The 22,123-nt window shown below is 38.8% G+C and overlaps 2 protein-coding genes across 4 annotated transcripts in view; one reads left to right on the top strand and one right to left on the bottom strand.

Annotated features, from left to right (window-relative positions):
* Positions 1 to 2,382, bottom strand: part of slc8a2b (solute carrier family 8 member 2b) — a 125,702-nt gene extending 123,320 nt beyond the window's left edge. For both annotated transcript variants that reach the window (XM_056238603.1, XM_056238607.1), the window contains exon 1: positions 2,159 to 2,382. The gene's annotated coding sequence lies outside the window, so the exon portion shown is untranslated. The remainder of the gene's footprint in view (positions 1 to 2,158) is intronic.
* Positions 2,383 to 3,678: 1,296 nt separating this feature from the next.
* The window catches only part of LOC130073165 (NACHT, LRR and PYD domains-containing protein 12-like), a 41,522-nt gene continuing 23,077 nt past the window's right edge, over positions 3,679 to 22,123 (top strand). The window contains exons 1-11 of one of the 2 annotated variants that reach the window (XM_056238601.1): positions 3,680 to 3,769; positions 4,491 to 4,595; positions 4,772 to 4,888; positions 5,153 to 5,251; positions 9,595 to 9,708; positions 9,875 to 11,692; positions 12,211 to 12,384; positions 12,823 to 12,996; positions 15,476 to 15,649; positions 15,729 to 15,891; positions 16,418 to 16,582. In XM_056238601.1, coding sequence (XP_056094576.1) covers positions 4,546 to 4,595; positions 4,772 to 4,888; positions 5,153 to 5,251; positions 9,595 to 9,708; positions 9,875 to 11,692; positions 12,211 to 12,384; positions 12,823 to 12,996; positions 15,476 to 15,649; positions 15,729 to 15,885 — 2,877 coding nt within the window. In that variant the 5' untranslated portion in view covers positions 3,680 to 3,769; positions 4,491 to 4,545 and the 3' untranslated portion in view covers positions 15,886 to 15,891; positions 16,418 to 16,582. Of the gene's footprint in view, positions 3,770 to 4,490; positions 4,596 to 4,771; positions 4,889 to 5,152; positions 5,252 to 9,594; positions 9,709 to 9,874; positions 11,693 to 12,210; positions 12,385 to 12,822; positions 12,997 to 15,475; positions 15,650 to 15,728; positions 15,892 to 16,417; positions 16,583 to 22,123 lie in introns of those variants that run through there. The other variant, XM_056238600.1, reaches the window with a different exon arrangement.

Below are 22,123 nucleotides of genomic sequence, written 5' to 3'. Positions count from 1 at the left end.
TGTGTGTGAACACTGCAGCAGTTACTGACTTAAACTCTCACTCACGTCTCAATGCTGAACACACACACAAAGCAAGCCATTGCAGTCTTGCATCCTCCCTCACAGTCCTGGGACAATTTCATTTGCAATAGTGCAATCAAGCACCAAACTAAGAGAATGAAGAAATCAGAGGAGAGGAGAGGAGAGGAGAGGAGAGGAGAGGAGAGGAGAGGAGAGGAGAGGAGAGGAGAGGAGAGGAGAGGAGAGGAGAGGAGAGGAGAGTCTGCTCCATTCCCAGAATGAGGCTGACACTGATAAGTGAATGCGATTAGAATGTCAAACAGCTCCAGCACACACACACACACACACATGCACACACTGCCTCCATGTCTGCGGATCATGTGCACATCTTCAGAGCATTCAAACACTGATACACATCAGGAGGACTCATAGATGAAGCGCTTGCCCTGAGCCCCTCACCATCTCCTAACATACATGTATTGCAATGGCATGTTTTCTTGAGCACTGTAGCGATTGCATATTCAGATGCCTCGATATTTTCCTCCATGCCTCATGATGACTCATATAAATCTATAAATCAAGAGGCAAGCAGGCTCATACGACAAGCTGTATATTAGAAGAATTAGAGGCTATCTTTGGAATATCAAACCATTCTCTGAAATAAGATGTAAGCAGGCTTTACACTCCTATTTACTAATTAATATTCACGGTTTAGGGCATGAGGCAATTTAGCTGAAGCTGATGAAATATGGCAGAGTCAAGGATAACTAGGAAAATTCCAGGCTTGGACATCACAGATGTTTCCAGGTTTTCCATGACTGAAACTATTGCGGTATGCATACAATTCCTAAATTATGTCATTTTGACTCATTATTTCAGAATGCCTAGACAATTTTACACAAAACTGCATGAAAAACCCAAAAACATTTTACGAGATAATAAATGGATGTTACTTGCTGAATTAAAAATGCACGTTCATGTGACAAAACTGTATCATTCCACTGCCTGAAACGTTGTATCATTGCACATTACACTCTATTTCACATTTTTAAACAGTACTGTAAGAAATGACTTAGTGACACGCCCTCTCGACACATCAGCCAACCTGATGTCAGCAAAAATGCACGCGCAAAATAATTAACAGTCAGAGCGCGTTTCTCATTGGCTAAGAAAAGCGCGGGCCGCTCCCCTGCTCGCTCTCTCGGCTGTTTACAATCTCGTTCTGTCAGAGACGTGTATGATTTATCACAAAACCGAATAAATTCATTTTTTTTCAGGTAATAGTGTCACTTTATGCGTGGTATTGAAAATATTTTAAAAAAATCATTACAGCAAGTATTCCATTCTGAAGAACCCCTGAAAGCTCATTTTAAAGGGGAGTGGAGGAGAAGGGAACCTCCATCTGCAGAATAACAGAGGAAACCCCGCCTGAACGGAGCATCCCCGTTAGGTCCCGAGCAATAAAGTCCCGTTATCGCATCGCTGACATTTACGGCGTTTAAACCTCTATCCACAGTATCCGACACACCAGCTCATTAATATCAGATTCAACAATTAAACATTTAAAACGGTTATGAGATGAAGGTCACACAGAAAGCGTCCCGTTTCGTTTATGTAACCAAACATTTACAGCCAACGGTTTACGACAAAATAAACCAGAAGCTAAATGATGATAGTGGATCCATGTGAGAAGAACTGCTTTCATTTAAAAGCATCACACTGACAAAGAAACAAACAAGTGGCCACATAGCCTACACACCACAGGGATGCCCACATGTGAGCCCTATGCAAAACATAACCCATGTGTATCCTGCAGCAGGCTACATCTTTTATATAACCCACTGTACACATCATGACCAAACACAGCTAGAATCTACAAAGACACAAATGCATTAATAATTCTTTGAGAACTATCACACAAAAAATAACAGCAATGATGCATGTTATCCGAGCCAATAAAGAAAATGCTCTGAAATTCAAAATAAAAACAAGTTAAAGGCTTCATGTTAATAGAGTTTGCACCTGCTCTTTTACTTTTCAAGCCCAAACACAAGCATGCATCATCATCGTACTGGCATCTGAAGGATGAAAACGCATATCAAAGGATGAAAGTTCATGAGACAAGTTCGCATTTCAACCGCGTTTCGTATCGTCATACCTTGTATCCTAGTTTGCTGTGGTGTTCAGGGCAGGCGTGGCTGTGAAGCGCATGTTGCTGCTGTGTAATTCATTGAAAAGCTGCTCCGGTTGTGCCGATGTGTGTGTGTGTGTCTCTCTCTCCCTCTTTCTGCGGTTTGACTGTTGTATTTCACTCTCTCGTGCGGTGGAAATACTCTCGAGCGCTCACTCACAGCCTGGCGCGTCCTGGGTGGGGTGGGGGGTCGCGAACGCGAACGCGCAGGCAATCTAACGCGAGAACGCGCATTGTTTAATCTAAAAGGTGACTGACATGAAGAAAATAATGTCAGCTGACATGTATACTAGCAAAGTTTACTGATGTACTGAAATGTATTATACAGATAATAAGCCATCTAGCTCAAGCACTTACACATTTTTTTTTGATGTCACCATATGCATATTTTATGAAATGTTAGCCTTTATTACAGATCCGTGTGTGGTCACATGCTTACAGTTGGATATCTGTGGAATAAACTCGTCACAACAGAATGCAAGTAAGTGTATGTCGGTGGATGCTTTTCTTTAAAACATTATTTGAATCAAAATCAAATAAACAATAACAAATAAATAATTTAAATCATTTTTTTCCCTTTGTGTTCAGCAGACATGCAACATGGTTTGCAACATGATATGAGGGTGAGTAAATGATGACAGAATTGTAAATTTGGTGTCAACTATTCCTTTAAGTTGCTCTGGTAAGAAAGTATCCACAATTGTGAACTGTAAAAACATGTAAAACTAACGTTTAATCATTTAGCAAAAACCCAAATGTTCATTTTAATTGCATTAATATCATAAGTTGTAGCCTACAATAATATTAATATTCCAGTTCCCATCAAATTCTGTAAAATTATTTGAAAGCTCAATAGCTCCCTCTGCTGGCATGACAAAAAACAACAACAATTGAACATAGGCTACTGTACTAAATCTGTATTAAAACAAAATAAAAAATAAAATCATAGAAGAATGCTGCAATAAACATCGCGTCAGGCATTTTAGAGAACAAATGGTTTAAATTCTGTTAAGATTAAGATTGTATTGTTCTTTATGAATAAATTAGGCATATTGAAGAAGACTGATCGTTTTTGTGATAGAAGACTTAGTTGAAAGTGATAGTTCAGAAATCAGATCAGAAATGTCATTAATGAGATTAAGTTTTTTAGGTGCAAGTAGACAAGTAGAAAAAAGCGCAAGTCTGGATATTTGGAAAGGCCTTCAGTAGGGATTCGATTGGATACTGCCAACTGTCCTCTTACTTTCAGCCAATCAGATACGCTGGGCACGTTACGTAAGTAATATTCATAAGCCAAGCCTCACCTTGTACATTCTCTCTGTTTACCAGTAATGGAACCTTACCAAATTAATATCATAGGCCTACTTTTTCATTCCCCACCGGTATTCACGCTAGGCTATAATACCGCTTTAGTCTCATGCTAAACTACTAATACACATTGAACGAAAAAAGCCCACTGACGCTGAAATGGTTTATTCCATGTTGACATCGATACAGGCAGGCAAAGTGAAAGTAAAAGTCTTAGGAACCATTTTCTCTCAAAATAACTGCGCCACGTTGCGTGCCATAGTAGAAAAGGTGAGAATTAAAGGTGATTTATTACACAAAAGCTCGCGTTATGTTTATAGTTGGCAGATAAACACCGTAATTTGTACAATTTTGTAAACTTGTGCCAGTAAAATCGATCGCAAAAGTTGCAGTTGGTCACGTTATTGAGGTCGCGATCGTTTGATGTTCGCGGGTAAATATTTTTTCTTAACTTTAAGTAGCCTAAATCTAAACGAAGTTACGAACTACGATTTTTCTCTTATTGATGTTCTAGATTTTTTGGGATTAATATGACCCAATCGCCTCCTCTTATTTTTTTTTTTTACTTCGATAGTATGTTGCTGACTCGACCTATTTTATTCCCTTACCAAACTCGATGCTAATCAAATTAAATTTGGAACTTGTGAGATAAGACAAATAATAATCCTTTAAAAGTAAAAAAAATATATAAAAAAAATAGAATATAAACCCCGCAATGAGTAAGAACAAAAATATACACAGCAGACATAGGAAGAAACCAATCATTGTTTCTTCTTTAAAAAAAAATGTTTCGTTGTAAATGAGCGTGTGACACTCCTCCACTCTTTTATTCTTCCTCGGTGTGACTGACTTGTTTCTCACACTACAGTTGGATCATACCAAGTAAAACCTAGTTGTGGGGGAGCAACTTTTTCTGCCCTTAAAATAAGGCATAACAGGAAATGGTAGAAACTACTAATTATTAGTGCTTCTGTCCTTTCTTTCCATTCAGAGTCAGTGGAGGAGATCAGACTTAAGATGCACGAGTGCAGAACCATGAGGACAGAATGAGTAATGTACAAAAATCCAAAGATGGAGATTGTTCTCCAGGATGCAGGTACACTCAGACAACATAATATCAACCAATTTTACATTGTTAATACACTCTTCCTGATTTTATTGTGAAAGACTACAGTGAACATCCTCAAAATAGAAAAGGTTGCTTTGGCTCTGAAAAAAAAAACTTCACTTTTCATCTGATGTCACCAGGCCCTATTATTTGCTGTATTACAGTTCAGTCCAGCAGAAGAAAACAGATTCACCAGAGCCCAGCTGTGTGTCCATGAAGAGTGACTGGTCTATGGATCCTCCACCCGAAATTAAGGATGTAGACACACCGCCCAATCTAAGGTGTTAATTTTATTTTCAGTATATATTAAAAATATTGCAATGTTTTGATTTTTTTTTTTTCATGAAATTTGTATGGTGAATTGATGATACTTTTAACTTGGTTTGATGTTCTTACACTGTATTGCTCGGGTTAAAGCTTTTCTACATTTAAATTTGGTTATGCACTGTAAAAATAAAAAAATCCAACTTTCTCTTTTGTTAGTAACACTTTATTTTAAAGGTTGATTGAACTATCTAACATATAAATATGTCCTGTTCTGTTAGTTTGGCTCAGCAGAAGAAATCAGATTCACCAGAATCCATGAAGAGTGACTGGTCTATGGATCCTCCACCCGAACTCACGGTTGGAGACAGAAGGCAGAGGTACACAATTGCTTATGACCACTCATGGTCCCTCCTGGTCTTTTACTGTTATGAAACAGTAGTATGAATATATACAGTATATACAGGTCCTTCTAAAAAAAATAGCATATGGCGATAAAGTTCATTATTTTCCATAATGTAATGATAAAAATTAAACTTTCATATATTTTAGATTCATTGCACACCAACTGAAATATTTCAGGTCTTTTACTGATGATTTTGTCATACAGCTCATGAAAACCCAAAATTCCTGTCTCAAAAAATTAGCATATTTCATCCGACCAATAAAATAAGTGTTTTTAATACAAAAAAAAAAGTCAACCTTCAAATAATTATGTTCAGTTATGCACTCAATAGTCAATACTTGGTCGGGAATCCTTTTGCAGAAATGACTGCTTCAATGCGGCGTGGCATGGAGGCAATCAGCCTGTGGCACTGCTGAGGTGTTATGGAGGCCCAGGATGCTTCGATAGCGGCCTTAAGCTCATCCAGAGTGTTGGGTCTTGCGTCTCTCAACTTTCTCTTCACAATAGCCCACAGATTCTCTATGGGGTTCAGGTCAGGAGAGTTGGCAGGCCAATTGAGCACAGTAATACCATGGTCAGTAAACCATTTACCAGTGGTTTTGGCACTGTGAGCAGGTGCCAGGTCGTGCTGAAAAAGGAAATCTTCATCTCCATAAAGCTTTTCAGCAGATGGAAGCATGAAGTGTTCCAAAATCTCCTGATAGCTAGCTGCATTGACCCTGCCCTTGATAAAACACAGTGCACCAACATCAGCAGCTGACATGGCACCCCAGACCATCACTGACTGTGGGTACTTGACACTGGACTTCAGGTATTTTGGCATTTCCTTCTCCCCAGTCTTCCTCCAGACTCTGGCACCTTGATTTCCGAATGACATGCAAAACTGAGCAACAGTCCAGTGCTGCTTCTCTGTAGCCCAGGTCAGGCGCTTCTGGCGTTGTTTCTGGTTCAAAAGTGGCTTGACCTGGGGAATGCGGCACCTGTAGCCCATTTCCTGCACACGCCTGTGCACGGTGGCTCTGGATGTTTCTACTCCAGACTCAGTCCACTGGTTCCGTAGGTCCCCCAAGGTCTGGAATCGGTCCTTCTGCACAATCTTCCTCAGGGTCCGGTCACCTCTTCTCGTTGTGCAGCGTTTTTTGCCACACTTTTTCCTTCCCACAGACTTCCCACTGAGGTGCCTTGATACAGCACTCTGGGAACAGCCTATTTGTTCAGAAATTTCTTTCTGTCTTACCCTCTTGCTTGAGGGTGTCAATGATGGCCTTCTGGACAGCAGTCAGGTCGGCAGTCTTACCCATTAATGCAGTTTTGAGTAATGAAACAGGCTGGGTTTTTTAAAAAGCCTCAGGAATCTTTTGCAGGTGTTTAGAGTTAATTAGTTGATTCAGATGATTAGGTTAATAGCTCGTGTAGAGACCCTTTTCATGATATGCTAATTTTTTGAGACAGGAATTTTGGGTTTTCATGAGCTGCATGCCACAATCATCAGTATTAAAACAATAATAGACCTGAAATATTTCAGTTGGTGTGCAATGAATCTAAAATATATGAAAGTTTAATTTTTATCATTACATTATGGAAAATATTGAACTTTATCACAATATGCTAATTTTTTGAGAAGGACCTGTATATACAGGGTGCGATTTGTGGAAAAAACAGAAGGGGGGGGGGGGGGGGGGTTGGTAGGGGGATGTTTTGAAACATTTTTATTCATAAAAATAAATCATGAGAACATAAACTTCACCACTGCATTTGCAGGAATTGTAAAATATTTTTTCTTAATTACTCATGAAGTAGCCTAACACAATATTTTTACTCTAATAGCTTATCTCTCCCCACACATATGAACTTGATCATGCACAACGAAAAAATATGCTATTAATAAATGAAGGAAATATATCAGCCTCTGCTGAACACGGATTGATTGCAAAGTTAAATTGAGTTGAAACTAATTGATTGACTAGTGAGTGGTAGTCAGTGGCGGCTCCAGACAATTTTGATTGGGGGGGCAATGGGGGGTCCTGGTCATTTCAAGGGGGGTCTCATGAAAACCAACAAAAAATACAGTGCACACGGCTAATAACTGCATATTGCTGCTACTTAACAACAAAAACAACACAGCATATCAACTACTTTGTTTTTAATCAATCAATTGCAGTTTGCAAACAATATGCTACTTAACAAATGGTAAATGGTAAATGGACTGCATTTATATAGCACTTTCACAGACCCAATGGCCACCAAAGCGCTTTACATATTGCCTCACATTCACCCATTCACACACCGACGGTTTTTTGTTTTTAATTAATTAATCAATTGCAGTTTGCAAACAATATGCTCGAACTTTAATTGCCATAGCCACACCCATGACAGAAAACATATTTACAAAATAGTATCCTCCTCATCCTCCAATTCCTCGGTGTGGTGTCCTCTGTTTCCAGTCTTTACTAAGAAATCCTATGAAAAATTATTTACAAAATCTTCTGCAGGACAGTTCAATTCTTTACAATAATATAATATATTATGAAAGAAAATTAAGCTGTTACACTGAGATGGTTTAGGAAAACCATAAAGTGTTTTTGTACAGTCAATTAATTGTACAGGCAGCATTAAACCATCAAAGTTAAATGATTGTTTATAGCTTATGAATTTCCTAGCCTATATTTTTCTTTAGCAGGGGGTTTCAAACTTTTTAATGGCAATGAGCCCTAAACAATACCCTTGTGAGATTCTTTATTTAGGCTTATAATATAATAAAATATATGCCCAATATAATATAATATAAAAAAATGAATTGAAGTATTTGAAGTGATAGTTTAAATGCTTCAATTTGTTTTCATATTATATTATTATAATATGAAAACAAACTGAAGCATTTACTGTAAATAGCTAGATCTAATAGCTAAATATTTTCAAGAAAAGTCAATATGTGAACTCTTTTATAGTAGCCTAATCTAACCATGCCTGAAACTATTTAAATCTATGTAAACTAATGATGTATTTTGAGTTTGCACGCGGGTGGGTGTGTGTAATTGTTACCGTTCTGTGTCCATCATCCGTTATTTCCACCACTTTAATCAAACCACTCTTCTTTAAAACATGATATTGTGATTTTATTTCACATGTCTTTGCGTTTCTCGTCGCCTCTCGTATTGAGATAGGCTATTTGGTCCGCACACACGACTCACTGCCAATCACACGCGCTCACATCATTCTCTTTCTTTTAAACCTGTTAACTGCACTCACCAGTTTGAGCACTGCAATTATTTCTCACATACAATCAAATGAATTTCCCCACACATTTCGCGTCAGTCCTCTGCGTGGCATATTATTCTTTTCTGCGCGGCCGCGAAATCAGAAGTGCACGACCGCGCACGCGCGCAGCTTAGAGGGAACGTGATTCTTATGTTTATATATTTTGTACGTCGAATAAATTATTAATTATTATTGTTCTGCGTAGTTTGAAGATAAACATTTTTAAATATTTATCCCGGATATATATTTTTTTAATCAGGAAGGGGGTGGGGGGTCAAATGGGGGGTCAAAGCATTTTTTGGGAGGGTCTTGAGACCCCCCAAGACCCCCCCTGGCGCCGCCTCTGGTGGTAGTCAATTCGCCTCATTCGCGCGTCTACCACTCTAAACGCCTCAATCGCGCCACAGGACATCTAGACGCGCGTAAACGCATCTTTATATTGACTTAACATTGAAATCACTCGCGCCAGACGTTCAAGAGTGAGCGAGTAATCAAAAAACCTTTGCTTTAGCCTCAATTGAGTGTAACACCGTATGTGTAACTTCGGCCATTCTCAGTGGTGTGACTGGGACACTAACTCTGCTTGTCATCATAGAAACAGATAATCAGATTGTGATGTTTATTAGCATTAGCATTTTATCACCACTTGAAACTATCCTTTTTATATAGCCTATTTCTAATGTAAAAAGTCACCTTTATTTATATATCACTTTTTACAGTACAGATTGATTCAAAGCAGCTTTACAGAGATAACAGGAAAATAACGCAACAAAGTTTGTTTAGGCTGTACAGCAGATCTAGAAGAAAACATCGTCATAGTCAATGTTCAATGATGGTTCATTTCTGTTGTAAAAAAGTTATTAATTTAGTTCATTTATCTATACAGCTGCTCTGGAGAAAACACTGATATCATTGTCCAGCTCAGTTCAGTTCTCATATAATGGTGTTAATGCAGGCAGATCAAAAATATTGTTGAATATTAAGTGTAAAAACAGTTGGTAGCACAATTCACTTTCAAAGTATCTGATTATTCTGCTGTTCTACTTCATGCTGTTTAAGACGAATCCTGCGACCCGGACCAGATGTAACAGAACCCGTCTGTAAAAAAAGAAAATATGACGCGTCTATGAAAAAACCACAAGAATTTGATGAAAGCACTTATCCTGGCATCAGGTAAAATACAGTATTTTGACAAATAACAAAAATCAGTATAAACACAAGTAGGCGTTCTGCATTAGGCTATATATAATATATTATATAGAAAACAAAATAGCCTTCTCTTTTTATGGCTCTATACATGTACCTCTTGTACTTATATTCTGTTGTATTGATTTTACAGCCATCACTCGAATCATGCTGAAGTCCTCAACACATTTAGATCAAATCTGATGAAGAAGTTTGTGTGTCTGTATGAGGGAACAGCACAGCGGGGAATCCCAACACTCATGAATGAGATCTACACAGAGCTCTACATCACAGAGACTGAGAGTGGAGAGATCAGTATTGAACATGAGGTGAGACAGATTGAGACACAATCCAGGAGAGCAGCAACAGAGGACACACCGATCAAATGCAATGACATCTTTAGACCTTTACCTGGACAAGACAAACCCATCAGAACTGTGCTGACGAAGGGAGTCGCTGGCATTGGAAAAACAGTCTCTGTGCAGAAGTTCATCCTGGACTGGGCTGAAGAGAAAGAGAATCAGGACGTCCAGCTCATATTTCCTCTTCCTTTCAGAGAGATCAATCTGATGAAGGACAAAACACTCAGTCTTTCAGATCTTCTTCATGTCTTTTTTCCTGAAACAAAAGAAATGGAAATATCCAGTGACAAATATAAAGTGTTGTTCATCTTTGATGGTCTGGACGAGTGTCGTCTGTCTCTTGATTTTCAGAGCAATGTGAGGTTGTGTGATGTAAGTGAATCAGCCTCAGTGGACGAGCTGCTGACGAACCTCATTGTGGGGAATCTGCTTCCCTCTGCTCTCATCTGGATCACCTCCAGACCAGCAGCAGCCGATCTCGTCCCCTCTGAGTGTGTCCATCGAGTGACAGAGGTACGAGGCTTCAATGATCCACAGAAGGAGGAATACTTCAGGAAGAGAGTCAGTGATCAGAGTCTGGCCAATACAATCATCACACACCTGAAGTCCTCAAGGAGCCTCTACATCATGTGCCACATCCCAGTGTTCTGCTGGATCTCAGCCGCTGTTCTGGAGAAGATGTTGAGCGAAGCAGAGAGAGGAGAGATTCCCAAGACCCTCACTCAGATGTACACACACTTCCTGATCCTTCAGACCAACATCAAACATGAGAAGGACTATGAGAAGAAAGTGACAGATGAAGACATGATCCTCAAACTGGGGAAACTGGCTTTTCAGCAGCTTGAGAAAGGCAATGTGATCTTCTATGAGGAAGACCTGAGAGAGTGTGGCATTGATGTGAGAGAAGCATCAGTGTACTCAGGATTGTGCACTCAGATCTTCAGAGAGGAGTCTGGCTTGTATCAGAAGAAAGTCTTCTGCTTTGTTCATCTGAGCATTCAGGAACATCTAGCGGCTCTATATGTGCATCTCTCCTTTACAAACTTCAGCATAAATGTGTTTGACCCAAACACCAAACAGAGCTTGCGGTCTAAAGTTAAGGACTGTTTAAAACTCCATTCATCAGAAGAACATGTTTCATTATCTGAGCTGCATCAGAGAGCTGTGGATGAGGCTCTACAGAAAAATGGACATCTGGATCTTTTCCTGCGGTTTCTTCTGGGTCTGTCAGTGGACTCTCATCAGATTCTCCTACAAGGATTAATGACTCTGCCAAGAAGTAGATCTGACACCAATGAGAAAACAGTTGAGTACATCAAGGAGAAGATCAGGACCATTTGCTCTACAGAGAAATCCATCAATCTGTTCCACTGTCTGAATGAACTGGGTGATCCTTCACTAGTGGAGGAAATACAACAGTTTCTGAAATCTGGAACATTAGCTGAAGTCAAACTCTCCTGTTCTCAGTGGTCAGCTTTTGTCTTTGTCTTGTTGACATTAGAGCAAGTGATGGATGTGTTTGAGCTGAATAAATTTGTTGCAAAAGAAAATATTACAGATATAGGCCTTTGGAAACTGCTTCCTGTGATTAAAGAATCCAGATCAGTACAGTAAGTGACAGATGATCTTTTAAAACATTTTACATACAGAGTGCTGGCCCTCATGCTGGTGGATCTATGATTTTCTGTTAGTACTGACTCATGTTTTTAATGACTTGAGAGGTGAGTAGTGATGCAACCTATAACCGACAACCTGATGCCATATTTGGATATTTGAGACCACTGTGGTTTAACATTTTTAATAAAAAAAATTAAGACAGCCATGAATATTACTATTGTAATATTACTGTTGTTCTGTAAAATTTAATTCTTATTATTATTTATCAGTATCACTGATATCAAATAATAATACATGGCATCCCTAGAGAAATAATTTAAATATATAACAAAATAGTAAGTTCATACATGATATTTATAAATAATAGACGAGGAAAATTAAGGCCCTGGAACCACTGTGCAATGCTACAGGTTATCCATCAACTTAACAACTGTTGTATTCGCAGCAAGAGGCTCATTAGACTGTTTTTACTGTTACTGTGTTAAATGTATTGTTTTCAATCTCTCTACAGTTTGGATGACTGTAATATCACAGATAAAGGTTGTATCACTCTGGCTTCAGCTCTGAGATCAAACCCCTCAAACCTGCGAGATCTGGATCTGTCTGAGAATAAACTAGGAGATTCAGGTGTGAAGCATCTATCTGATGGACTTAAGGATCCTCATTGTAAACTGCAGAAACTGAAGTAAGATCTTTTTGATGTTTTTCATGACTTTCATATACAAAAAGAAAAATTAATTCTTAAGAATATTTTCTGGTTATAAAACAAATTAAATTAAAAATCCAGATTGAAAATTTGATTTAATATCATGATATTTGATATATCTGTGAAGATATTTTGAGAAAAATTAAATGTAATAAAATTATTTATAAAAACTCACCAAAGTGTTTGTCACAGTCAAGACTTGAATAATTGAATATTATGTAATGGACTGTTTTTATTTGTTGGTTATTTATTTTTATTTACTTGCTTTAATAGACTTTCATAAACTTGGCCAAATAAATCACATTTACATACACAGTGGCGCATAACTAAATAACCTAATGATATTTACAGACAGATATATTTAATAAGAACATATCAGTAAAAACTACTAAAAGAGCTTAATTTTTCTTTTGGCAGTCTGTACCATTGTGGTGTCACAGATGAAGGTTGTGTTGCTCTGGCTTTAGCTCTGAGATCAAACCCTGAACACCTGAGAGAACTGGATTTCACTGAAAATAAGATTGGAGATTTGGGACTAAAGCTCCTTTCTGATGTACTGAAAGATTCTCTCTGTGTACTAGAGAAACTGAGGTAAGATCATTATCAAGAACATTAATTTTTATTAAATGTCAGTAATATAACATTTATACACATTACCGGTATACATTATTCTGTGATAAACCGCATCACAGTAAATAAACATTTTTACAGCATAATTTGTCACTTCATGAAGTCTAAAAAAAATATACTTCAGATAAATATATTAGTAATAGGGTGTATCTTTATCTAAAGGCACTTTTGCATAGAGAACAATTGACATCTTGATTACTGTACATTTAGTCATTGTCCTCATGTTTTGGTTTTGTTCATGTCATGTTCCTTTGTCTTGTCATGTGATTCCCTGTTTGTTATGTGATCCTGCCATGTGTTCCCTTGTCTGATGTGTCATGTTGTAATTGGTTCATTGTTCACAGGTGTCCCTTGTCTTGTCATTAGTCTTGTGGTTTATTTAGCCCTCATGTTTGCCATGTGTCTTTGTCAAGTTTTGTTTCCTGTAGACCACTGTTTGTAAGTTTATGTTCCTGTCTTTCATGTTCTGAGTTTTCATAAATTAATTAAATATTTAAAAATATATAATAATGATTAGAAATAATGCACAATAAAAATACTCTTCACTGATGTTGTTTCCTTGGTAAAAAAAAGTATACTAATTAAAAAACATTATTTGAGAACCTTTAGTTGTGGTGGAAATTACACAGCTGTGTCACAGTCATAATTTACACTACCGTTCTAAAGTTGATGCATTAAATTTATCAAAAGTGAGTGTAAAGAAATGTATAATGTCACAAATTTTTATTTCAAATAAATGCTGTTCTTTTGAACTTTCTACTCATGAAAGAATCCTGGAAGAAATTTATCACAGTTTCCACAAAAAGCAGCACAACTGTTTTCAACATTGATAATAATCATAAATCTTTCTTGAGGAGTAAATCATCATATTATACTGATTTCTGAAGGATCATGTGACGCTGAAGACTGGAGTAATGATGCTGAAAATTCAGCTTTGATCACAGGAAACATCTTAACACATAATACAATAAAAAAACAGTTAATTTATATTTGAAAATAATTTTACACAATATTTGACTCTTTTTGATCAAATAAATGCAGCCTTGTTGAGAATAATACCCCCAGTTTCATAGACCAGGCTTAAAGGAGAACTCCGGCGCAAAATGAACCTTTGGTCTAATTACACATTGTTACCTAGTCAACCGTTATCTGAGATTTGTTTTCATGATTATCGAATGTAAATAGTTTTATCTCTAAAAACAGTTTAGCCTATAAAGCTAGTATAACGCTAGTATATTGGGCATGGAGTAATGACAAATAAAAATAGCTTGTTAATACCACTAACAAGGCTCAAAATAGCCCCACACTAACACGGTAGCATAATGAGGGTCCCTACCTTCAAACCGAAGCATTGAGAACTTTGTTAGTGTCCAGACAGTTTAATAAGAAGATATTTTTTACATACAGTCAACTTCGCGTATACAGGCAGAAGCCATCTTTGAAAAAGAGTCTCTACCAGTCGATCTACGAACGCCGATCCAAAGATGGCTTCTGCCTGTATACGCGAAGTTGACTGTATGTAAAAAATATCTTCTTATTAAACTGTCTGGACACTAACAAAGTTCTCAATGCTTCGGTTTGAAGGTAGGGACCCTCATTATGCTACCGTGTTAGTGTGGGGCTATTTTGAGCCTTGTTAGTGGTATTAACAAGCTATTTTTATTTGTCATTACTCCATGCCCAATATACTAGCGTTATACTAGCTTTATAGGCTAAACTGTTTTTAGAGATAAAACTATTTACATTCGATAATCATGAAAACAAATCTCAGATAACGGTTGACTAGGTAACAATGTGTAATTAGACCAAAGGTTCATTTTGCGCCGGAGTTCTCCTTTAAGCCTATAGTGCTAGACTAAAATGCATGTTTGAGCTGTTTGATTTGTCAGGGCCATTGTTTTGTCACACAAGTAATGTTTTTTAAGGCACGGTTAAAAAATAAGCTACTTAAATGCTACTTAAAAACCAGAGCCTTAGACTTTTCTATGTTAAAAACATTAAACCCTAAACTTTTGAAAGGTAGTGTATCTAAAAATGTATGTAAATAATTGTAAACAATACATTTTGAGATCATTTATATCTTTGAGATAATTGTACATAATTTAAAAAATGTAATTGTAATACAGAATGTAATACACTGTAATATCTTTTTTTATAGTTTATTATTCATATAACAAATAGTAATAATTTTTTTAATCTGCTAGTTTAAAAAAACAAAACAAAAAAAAACATGAACATAAAAGTGCCAAAGAAATACCAAATCGTACGTTTACCAGTAATAAACTATTGATTGTAAAACATGGAATTAAACATGGATTCTGTCATAGTACCTTTGTGACAGTTCTGAACTTTTCAGCACCTTTGACTTTCAGTTCTGAAAGTTTGTGACATAGTTTAAGTCTGTAGTTTTCAAAGGGTGAAAAATGTCTGTTCTCTGTAGGTTGTGTCAGTGTGGCATCACAGATGAAGGTTGCGCTGCTCTGACTTCGGCTCTGAGATCAAACCCTTCACACCTGAGAGAACTGGATCTTTCTCAGAATAAAATCAGAGACTCAGGAGTCATTGCTCTCTCTGCTGGACTGGAGGATCCTCACTGCAGATTAGAGAAACTGAAGTATAATGATCTGACTGACCTGAGATTCACTGGTGTTTATAATTAAGTTGTTGCTAAACAGTGTGTTTGTTCATTGCAGGTTGATGAATTGTTGTCTCACAGATAAAGGTTGTGCTGCTCTGACTTCGGCTCTGAGATCAAACCCCTCACACCTGAGAGAACTGGATCTGTCTCTTAATAAACTATCAACGAGTCAGAGTCTCTACTCTACAGTATTTACTGGAAAAACTGAATAATCTGCTGTGAGTCAGATCAATGTTTTTAAAAGGGACTATATGTAGAAGTCAAAACCTTGTTATTAGCTTCACCGGTGGCTGTTAATTGAACTGCAGCCACACTAGATGCAAACTAATTATGATAGCTTCCTTTGGATTTTCCCGGCATAACCGTCTCAAGTCCTTCAAATAAAAATAATTATTCAGGCTTTCATAGACAACCTCGGAAGTCAGGCAAGGTCTCGTTTTCTCATTTTGCTACAATATCCTTCTTTTGAGAGCAAAGCAATAAACAGGCTTCATATGTAAATAAATTATGCTTTAGCTGAGTATAAGTTTTTGTACTATAAATTGCATTAATATGAATTTAATTCTGCTTATTTTGATGAGGCTGGCCTGAAAGAATATCAATATTTAATTTTTAAACAGATTTTAGTTAGTTGTTGGTATTTAACAGCTTTTGGTTGAGTTCATGTTTGTAGATATTTCCTAATTTGATGTGACTCAGTAATGTCTCATACTCGTATGTGTCTGTCTGTGTGTTTTATTGTAGGACTCTCAGTGTTTAGACGTCAGTTCAGTTTCCTCAGGATCAACTGATGGTGAATAAGGAGCCGCTATAGAGACTGAAGACACAGAGACACACACCTTTCCCTCATGGAACAAAAATATATGGGAATATACTTCAAAATATAATACAATATATTACATAATACATTTCCATTAGGGATGGTAAGATTCACCAATTCGCATCGGTGCATCGGCATAAAAGCTAACGATGCGATGCATCGTTTCTAACATCTGCATCGGTAAAAAAACGATTTATTCATATATAATTATTAGTAGATGCGCTATTCTTTTACTATTTAGAAAGTGACCAATCATTTGTGACCAATATTTTATTATGTAATTCCTGCGTTCACTTCACACCGAACGCAAATTGAGCGTCTGTAGCGAGTGATTTCCATGTTAAGTGAATGTAAAGACGCGTTGACGCGGGTCTGGAGGTCCTGTCCTGCGGCGCGAGACGCGTTTAGCGCGGTGCGATGGACACGATTTTGCCTCATTCGCGCGTCCAGGTCGACTAGATTGATTTCTCCTTTCTGAACTGTTGCTCAAGTTTACTCTCTCATCACGACCATCACGTCTGCTGCAGCTGCTACGTGAATATGACGTATCACAACATTGAATTACGTATCACTGAGAGTCACCCACCTTTAAAACTTAACCCTTAAAGAGTTTCTGTATCTTGGGGGATTCAGTCATTTAACAGGCTATGGGGGGAGGGGCATTATGTGGTTGCAGTTGATGAGAAACACTGATGGGGTGATGGGTCATGTAATCAGGTCATGTGACTTTATGCTAACATTCCAAACATTTGTATCAAAATCCAAAATGGCAGCATACGTGGACAAAGACACTGGCCATGAGCTAAGTGTTTTTATATTTTGCACGATTATGATATGTAGGGTATCTGCGTTGTCCGGATGGTCAAAATGCTCCTAACCTCTCTGACTCTGGTCCATAACTACGGCCTGGCACCGCAGAGTCTGAGTACTAATTGCCCCACTGACAACTTTGTGGCACACAGAGGTTTAACAGACAACAACACACACCCACCCACCCACATGAATCTTTCATTAAACTCCTCATAAAGACTTTACCGAGATATAGTTGAGATGTTTTTAAGTGGACCTGCTTGCCCACTTCATAGTGGGATATCTGTGATTTTATCGGAGTATTAAATGAAACATAAGTATGTGTAATTATGCAGAAAGATGTATCTTTGTATTCCTATCATGTGTACATGTTTTGTTTGGTACCATTTTAATTCTCTCGGTCCAATTGATTTGGTCAGATACAGAAGATTATAGTAAAGTGTATGATTCTATGTGCACCAGCTTTTTGGGATAGGAAGGACCAATTCTGACACTGTGATAAATCGAGCTTCGACAAGACAAAGGGAATTCTGCAGCCAAAAGCTTTGGTGCATGTCATTGGCCAGTTCGCTCCAGAGAGGCTTGGATTTCAGTTCCTTTAAGAGAACTGAACCTCCAATCTCTCTCGCTCTTACTCTCCTACCTCTTACCTCCCTTCGACGCTTCATCATGTGATCCTCTTCGTCCGTCGGGACCTCGTGTTCATGTGATGATCCATCTTTTCTTTGTTTGTTTTCTTCAAGTTTTCTTTTATCTTTTCGAGGTCTCAAAATGAACACAGCTGAACTCGACCGGCAACTGCACCTCAAAGGACATTCAAACTAACGCGCTTCGCCCGCTCTGGGAGACCACGTGAACGCGTGACGCGAGGACAGAGACACACACACACACGCACGCACGCTTTCGTTCTCAGCCACACGAGAAAGAATCATGCAAGTATCGTAATTCCTATCGATCTAAATGCTTTAAGATCTGTTTACCCCATTCAGGGGATTTGCTCTGTCTCTCAAGGTGATGTTTGTGACTTTTGCCATGATCTCTCCAGATCTTCTCTCTCCCATCTCTCTCTCCTTGATCTCTCTCATTTCTCTCTCTCCCTTCTCTCCATGCATTCTCCCTTCGTCGATGTTGTATTGTGTTTGTAAATACTTGTATTCCTTGTAACGCTTAGCAACCGTATACGTAGTGTACTGCCTTATTAAATACATTGTTCATTTTATTGATTCTGTCTCTTGCTCATATAAGTCACTTAAATGTTAAAGATCTTAGCTACTAGCTTGCAAATTAAAGATACCTTAAACAGTATCTTGTTTATGGAAAAGTGAGGTTTTTTCCCGAGGCCTGAGAAATTGCCTTTCTTGTCCTTCTACAAGGATAACTTTCGTGAGGATTGATAGAATACCGTACGGTCAGTTCGCTGGCGAACAGATTATTTGGTAGTTGATTAATTCCATTAGAAGTTATTTATACTAGACAAATTGACAATTGATATGTTAATATTTTAGTCATAACCCGTTTTGATTGAGTACTAATATACAATTGAGCTCATTTTAACCTGTCTGTAAAATATGTGTACATATACAGTTAATGATAATCCTTTGTGGTTAATTGTCTGTGTACATCTCTGAATACAGATGCAGGTAACAGATTATCCCCCTCGTTGGGCGATTTAACATGTATAAGTATCTGGTTCAAACCCGTATGAATAATTATTAATTATGAATTATTAATTATCGAATACATATTCCCCAAAAACGAACCGCATACTCTACAGATATTTTAGAGTGATTTTGTTTTAGAAAATAGTTTTTTAAGGATAGTTTTACATGTTCTTGTTGATATTTTCAAAATAATCTTCTCACAACTTTGATTATCAGGCATTGAATGCCTGTATCCTGGGGGATACATTGCCCATATAAGGGTATTTAACAGGGCTGATCACTCACAGATATTCTTATGTTTTGAGACCTGTTCTCTACAGATATTGAATAGGATAAAGGTTTTGGATGTGCCAGGATGGGCAGACATCCATCATGTGTCAGAAGTGCAAAGTGAGGCTTTGCCTGGTCACTGGACAAAATGCTCGCAACTGTTTTCTCAGCTTCCATTGCCCATAGAATATATCTGGTGTGGGGCACCACAGGGAAGATGGTAGAATTAAAAAAACAAAACAGGAAAAAGGTGTTTTAAAAATCGGCACATGAACTGTTTAAAAAGTTATGGAATGTTAAATGTATATCCTACATAGGCAATGCATCTTGGGAGAAAAAGTTCAGTTTTTTCCAATTTTTCTAATGTTGTATGGATAACATGAAAAAATGTGGCTAATTTATTGTTCATTAAATGTTTTAAAAGTTGTCATAAGAACTATAATACAAAAGAATACATTGCAAAATGTTACCCTAAATGGGCAATGTATCTCGGGAGATACAGAGTGTAACTTAGAAAATAAAGGTCATATTTTGAAAAAAATGCATGAACTGTGTCATTTTAGTCTAGATACATACAAAAATAGCAATGAATCATTTTTCCATCAAATTTATTTATGCTTGCCCCTTTAAGGGTTAAAGTAGGACATTTGAGTTAATCTGGTTTACAGCAGCCTGTGACTGCCAATAATAGTTCCCTTTCGAGGGAACTCGCGATGCGTCATCGACGCTTTGGGAACGCCCCCAGCGTTAATGCGTCTGAGCATCAATGTCAACTAGTCCAATGGAAAGAATGAGCGTCACGGGCGGGTGACGTCATGACCAGGAAGGGATAAAGCACATCCGGTGAAAACCGGCAATAGCTTCTGTGTCTCAGCAAGCGATCTGTGTTACTCTGTCTCTGTCTATTTATTGTTGTCTGTTCGATATTATTGGGAAGAGTTATGGCGAAACAACTTTACAAACTCTGTGCTTCTCCCTGCCCGCGTTATTTAACGGGTGGGGACACACACGAGCTTTGTGTAGTTTGTTTGGGAGTGGAGCATGCGGTGTCAGCCTTCGAGGGGGCTGATTGCCAGCATTGCGAGATGCTTCCTCTCCGCATGCTCTGCTCTCGCCTGACGCTTTTCGAGGAAAGTGGCCAGGCTCGCGATTCTCAGGGTGCAGGAGAATGCATTCCTGTGGATCGCGAATAGGATCTCTTTACGGGGTCGGAGACGGGTCCGCGGATCTTATCTCCTCCCTTTCCACGAGGGATCCAGTGCTCTCTCGCCGGTCTCGGAAGCCCGCGCTGCGGTCTCTTCCGCCCGGGGAGAGAAATCAATGCTTCAGTGCTCTACCTCAGAGGAGGTAGATGTGCTGGGCATTGAAAGTGACACAATCATGGGGGAAGTGGATTTGCCATCTCTTCCCCAGCGTATGAGAAATATATATAGCCTATATATATATATATATGATAGTTTATATATTATATATAAAATAACGTGTATATATATAAAGAATGTATATATAAAAAATAATAATAAGCTGGTGGAGGTGTTTACTAAGGCTGTAGATAAATTAAATATTTAATGGCCAGCAGAAATAAGGGGGCACTCGTCCTTAAAATAAATTGAACGAGTTTCCTTCCCTCTATTTTTCCACCTCAATCACGGGGCCTTCCATTTTTCCCGATCTGCACAGCGAGCTGTCTAGATAATGGAAAAAGCCTTACTCATCTTTTAGCCCCACATTCATGTATATTCAGATATTTGGGGGTTAAGAGAGTATGGCTATGGGGCAATACCCCGGGTAGAACAGACACTTGCGAGCTATCTGTCTCCCGGTTCAGTATCGTCCCTGAAGGCGTCGGCTTCTCTCACTAAACCATTAAAGAAAACTATTTTTTAATCTAGTGGGAAAAGCATATATGGCAGTGGGTCTAGCATGAGCCTGCTTGCACACTATAGCAGTGTTGCAAGCATATCAGGCTGACCTGCTGTGGTATTTGGACAGAAGTGAGGGAGTTTGGCCCGATGGGGTTTGAGAACTCTGTCGGGCCTCAGATTTATCTCTCAGGGATGGCAGCCCTTGTGGTCACGCGTGAGAGACACCTCTGGCTCAATTTGATGGGAATCATGGAGAAAGATACAAGATAATCTCTCCCTCGCTATGTCCAACCCCCTGGGGCTGCTGGGCGTGAGCAGCTCCAGCCGGCTAGTTTCTCATACACAACACAGCAGCCAAAGCCTTCAGGACCGTTCTTCATGCTGAGAAGGCTGCGGCTTAAAAGAAAAGGTCTGGCGCCACCGGCGTTAGACCGGTGAGGGCAGCCCCAACCGGGGTGGAATGGTGTACACCTCATTATACGGTGCCCTTTCCATCTCGGTGCCCTCAGGGGACCGTTCTGCCAACCCCGCCACCCTTGGTGCTTCGGGGCGCAGCGTTCTCCAGCGAGCTTCTGGCGCAGCGTCAACTCGACATTGCGTCGGACCGCGCCCTCTGAGGGGGGTTCGAAAACAGGCTGTCTTTGTTACACCAGAGGCCAGCCTCGAGGGGCTGGTTCCCTTGGTAGATTTCTGGCAGCGCGGAAGCTACTGCCAAATATATCTCTATGGGTAATGGTAATCTCTCTGGTAATGGAGCAAGAGGTAAAGGCCCTGTTAGCAAAGAAAGCTATAGAGCAGGTGTACTCACCCGACATTGCGTCGGGTCTTTACAGTCGTTATGTCATTGTTCCAAAAAAGGATGGAGAGCTGCGTCACATACTAGATCTTCGTCTGTTGGAGTGTTTGGTGCTGGAACTCAAGTCCAAGATGCTGACACTCAAACAGATCGTGACTCAAATCAGATCCGAGGACTGGTTTGTCACGATAGATCTAAAAGACGTATACTTCCATATCTCCATCCTCC

Source organism: Rhinichthys klamathensis, unplaced genomic scaffold (assembly GCF_029890125.1).
Source record: "Rhinichthys klamathensis goyatoka isolate OS25496 unplaced genomic scaffold, OSU_Roscu_1.1 h1tg000527l_1, whole genome shotgun sequence".
Classification (NCBI taxonomy): domain Eukaryota; kingdom Metazoa; phylum Chordata; class Actinopteri; order Cypriniformes; family Leuciscidae; genus Rhinichthys; species Rhinichthys klamathensis.
Note: the sequence above shows the minus strand (reverse complement) of the source record. Positions and strands in the feature narration are given on the sequence as shown.